The sequence below is a fragment of the Helianthus annuus genome, chromosome 9 (genome assembly GCF_002127325.2).
Source record: "Helianthus annuus cultivar XRQ/B chromosome 9, HanXRQr2.0-SUNRISE, whole genome shotgun sequence".
Lineage (NCBI taxonomy): Eukaryota > Viridiplantae > Streptophyta > Magnoliopsida > Asterales > Asteraceae > Helianthus > Helianthus annuus.
The window spans coordinates 174,314,078-174,318,504 of NC_035441.2; the positions used below are offsets into that span (position 1 = coordinate 174,314,078).

The following is a 4,427-nucleotide window of genomic DNA, read 5'->3' on the forward strand; positions in this document are numbered from 1 at the left end:
TTTTCTTTCGATTAGGGCGATGTTTGAAGGGTTAGAGTATCAATAAATGTCATCTTAGATATATCAGTGTTTTTTTTTAAATGTGCCCCTCGTAATTACGGGCCCTGATCGGTTGTCTCCCTCACCAACCCTCAGGGCTTCCCCTGGTTGAAAGTTGATGGGTAAAATTATTAATAAAAATACAAAAAGATTAAAAACCCCCTTAAAGCACTATTCACTAAATTTGATGATTGTATTATACATGATTTGATAATTGTATTATACATGATGTGAATGTGAATGTGAATTTTTTTTTTTTTGAAAATATATATTTGACAATTTATTTATTTATGATAAAATTAACTTATATCTACGTAATTTATCATAGTTTAAATTGTAATAGTTATATAAATAAAAATCATACAAGATGGTGAAGTAACAAAGAGATCCGTCGGTTAGATTGAAACACGTGAAAAACGAGTGCTAAAAGAGCTAAATAGCCCTTGGCTAGTATTTAGCTCTCACTTTTTTTTTTCATATACCAACTATTTAGCTGGCGTTTTTTTCATACGGCGGCTGAATTTAGCCTGCGCTTTACACATGTCTTTTTTATTAGTTTCTTTGGACCTCATTTTACTTCATCATGAGTTTTTGTTAGGATAAACCCTAGTCGTCTTATCCGGTGGATCATGTTTGACGTCGTCTAGTTGGCCCTTTTTGTTGATCTCTTTTTCGAGGGCCAAATATACATTTCTATTCCTTTAAATTTTAATAACATCAACTTGTTTATTCTACTAATTTTCCAGATATTAGTTTTTTGGCTTTGAAATTTCTTTTCAAAAAAGAATTCTATCAATTTTCGGCTGGGTCTGCGGTAAATAGAGTTCAATAGCCTTTTAAGGCTACACGTTAAAATAATTTATTTGATCATAAATATATGAATATATATGTTATGTGCAGTTTTAGTTCCTTCTTCTCTCTAAAAAGTACGAAAGAAAAAACTCTAAACACAAACATTTTGGAAATCAAATACCGTTATGTGAAAGCTAGCTAGGAAAACTTTGGGAAAAGGTTAGATCATATCGAATGATGGCTTTGTACTTAGACATTAAAAAGTGAGATACTTTGCCTCTATACATTCCCAACACCATTTCATCTCAATCTCAATCTTAACAAACAGAAACTTGTTTTGCTATCCACATGCACGTGACACTTTCCTCCATTCTCTTCAAAACACCTACAGCAAATGACTTCCATTTCAGGGTTTCTACATCATATTTTCTTATAAGTTCATAATCATCCATTGTGTCAACAATTAAAAGATTCAATTATTTAGCATGACTAGTATGATCAATCAAAGAAGGTAATGAACTCACAATATGCATGGTTTGCTCAAAATGATCTTCATTTTGTACCTTTTTTTATATCACACCACCCAGCCTTACAGATTAAAAACCGTTGTTTTTTTACGTTTAGGGTTTCACTTTCGGAGTCTGGAACACGTGACAACAAACAGGCCTTCAGAGGTTTGAGTTTTAATGATTTTATTATAAGGTCCATGTATATGAATTTCATGATTTTTGATTGTTTGTATGCAGATAAGAAACCACAAGATCATGACTCCATCAACAGCGAATATGGGGCTGCCATAGCTGCAGCCACCTTCGCTATACACTCATTGGAGGAAAAGATGAGCTCTCAGCATCAGAAAAAAGAGAAAACTAGAGAAGAAGGTAATGTGATGCGTTAGACTTTAGAGAATATGTTTTTTGTTTTTTTTTTTCTTTTTAGTTTTTACCTTTGCAAGAACGAAATATTCTTAATTAATCTAGCTATTTATAATAAAAAATTATAAGAATTTAAAATTAGTATTTAATTTCAGTCGTTTCTTTGTATAATAACAACACAAAACTTATCACTTGCTATCATATTTACCCTTATTTTACATTTTGGATAATAATCATTTGATAGTATTTACCTTAATCTATGAAATATAAATGACATACTTGTGTAAAATTAATTAAAAGTTAAATAACTAAATTTTCTACTTTATATCTTATATGAACACAAAATAAATAAATAAAAAAACTAATTATCTTTATATATTTTTTATTTTATTTACAATTAATTAAGAATATTGCAATTGATTTTCGTATGCACCTCTTCATTATGCCATTATGATAAATGATCATACTTTTATAAGCATATCTATTTTTAATTGCATTTAAGATCTTTATTATTTTCCATTTAACTAATCAAGATGTTAGTTGCATATTGGTGAATCCTTTATGCGAAAATATAATCTATATTTTCTCAAATCTCCAAGTAAAAATCTATATGTTATTTTAAAATCATATATGATATAATTAAAGTGGATATCAGTACTTGGTATGCATGCAATTAACTATGAGAAAATTACGAAAATAGCCAAGACCAAGGTTGAATTACGAAAATAGCCACCTCATGCGTCTTTGGAGTGGCACATCACGGATTCAAATGCGCGGGATGCGTCTGGAAACAATGGGATGCGTCTTTGGAGCGAAACCCAATAGAAAATGGACACGTGGCGACAGACTCCTCCAAGGGGTCAGGCAGACTCTTCCAAGGGGTCAGGCAAACTCTTCCAAAGGGTCAGGCAGACTCTTCCAATGGGTCAGGCCTGACGCCTTGGATCTCACACTCGGAGGAGTCTGCCTAACTCATTGGAGAAGTCTACCTGACCCCTTGGAAGAGTCTGTCTGACCCCTTGGAGGAGTCTGCCGCCACGTGTCCATTTTCTATTGGATTTTGCTCCAAAGACGCATCCCATTGTTTCCAGACACATCCCGCGCATTTAAATCCGTAATGCGCCACTCCAAGGACGCATGAGGTGGTTATTTTCGTAAGTCAACCCTGGTCTTTGGCTAATTTCGTAATTTTCTCATTAACTATTCAATTTCTTGTTTTCTTAGTTGGGTTTATATATATTTATATGATGATGTAAATAAATTCAAAATTTTAGTATACACCTCATTACAAGCAATCATATGTTATTTTGTTTCTCATAAATTGTTTCAAGTCTAAACACACAACAAATTACAAAACACCTCCTTAGACACTAGAAAACATGCTTTGTGGTTTTGACATCAAATAACCACATATCGTTACAAATTAAGCAACGCAAAATATGATTTCAACTTGAAGAATTTAATAACCAAAAACACATTTAGATTTACCAATAACAGATATTTGTGGCCTTAACTCTATGCATATGTTTTATTAGTTGAAGCTTCCATGAAAACCAGAATGAGTCAGGGTGATAAAGCTCCATCCTTCGCTAGACCAAGTAGGCCTAGAGATCCATATGCTAATACAACTTTAAGCATACACGCTAGTGGAAACACCAAAGTCGATGCTTGGGAGAAAGCTGAATTACTAAAGATTCAAAAACGGTAAGAAAAATCATTAATTATCCACATCAATATGATCACTTGTATCTTTATCTTTTGCAACATGTTTTAAAAAATGGAAAATATCCCAGATACGAGAAGAGTAACCTTACAATTCTTGAGTGGGAGAATGAGAAGAAAACGAGGGCTAAACAAAGAGTGGAAGAAAAAAAGGTTTGGCCCTATTAGTTCTTACTTCTTTTGACTGAAAAAGTCAACAATACGGATTGAATACTTTTTTGGTGATTTGAAACAGAAAGAATTGGATCAAAGAAGATCGGTCAATTGGCAACATTACCAGAACAAGCTAGCAAGAATCGACCATGTGGCTGGAGGAGCAAGATCAAGGACTGAAAAAAACAAAAGGAAAGAAGAACAAAAGATAAAAGAGCGAGCAAAGGAGATGAGATCACTTGGAGTTTCATCTCCAAAATATTGCTTCCTATGCTAATTTGATCTTTGAACCTACACAAAACTTGTTTGGTTTCTAAGAATTATGTACATGATGTTAGCATCCAAGTTAATGTTCATGTATTTGACAACTTAGTAAATTTGGTGGGTCTTGAAATCATTGTTGAAAGTTGAAAAGTTTGATCACACTAAGTTACGAATCTTTGTTTCTACGTTATTAATTGGTCTTTGATTGCAAACGGTGTTACAACAATGCTTATATTACGCTTTGCAACAAAAGAATTGCTAGGTTGTTTTTTAACGACAAGCGTTATTCCTACTTTACGTTACATCAGTTGTCCTAAAATACTCATTTGCTCAACTGCTTTGAATCTCTAAGAACTCTTATTTAAGAGGTATGTGTCTCTACTAAGTGAGTCAACCCTGGTCAACCTCATATAAGAGAAAATTAGGGTGGTGGGTTTAACTAAGAGTGCCCCCTCCTTCTAGGGTTAAAACCGGTAGAGATGAGGTGGTGACATATTATTGGAAATATTACAAAGTTTTAGTGTTTTAGTCTAATGGCAAAAAACACTTATGTTTTTTTGTTAGCTTTTAATTGAGGTTTGC

At 33.1% G+C, this 4,427-nt stretch overlaps 1 protein-coding gene across 2 annotated transcripts; it reads left to right on the forward strand.

Annotated features, from left to right (window-relative positions):
• The first annotated feature begins 1,166 nt into the window (after positions 1-1,166).
• Positions 1,167-4,047, forward strand: LOC110902436. 2 transcript variants are annotated; one of them, XM_022149087.2, is made up of 6 exons: positions 1,167-1,342; positions 1,456-1,505; positions 1,578-1,712; positions 3,248-3,410; positions 3,500-3,581; positions 3,664-4,047. In XM_022149087.2, exons 1-6 carry the CDS (start codon positions 1,317-1,319, stop codon positions 3,856-3,858), a joined length of 651 nt encoding a protein of 216 aa, XP_022004779.1. In that variant the 5' UTR covers positions 1,167-1,316; the 3' UTR covers positions 3,859-4,047. The 2 variants fall into 2 exon arrangements, with proteins under 2 accessions (XP_022004779.1, XP_022004777.1); XM_022149085.2 differs by having other exon boundaries at positions 3,242-3,410; positions 3,664-4,041.
• Positions 4,048-4,427: the final 380 nt, after the last annotated feature.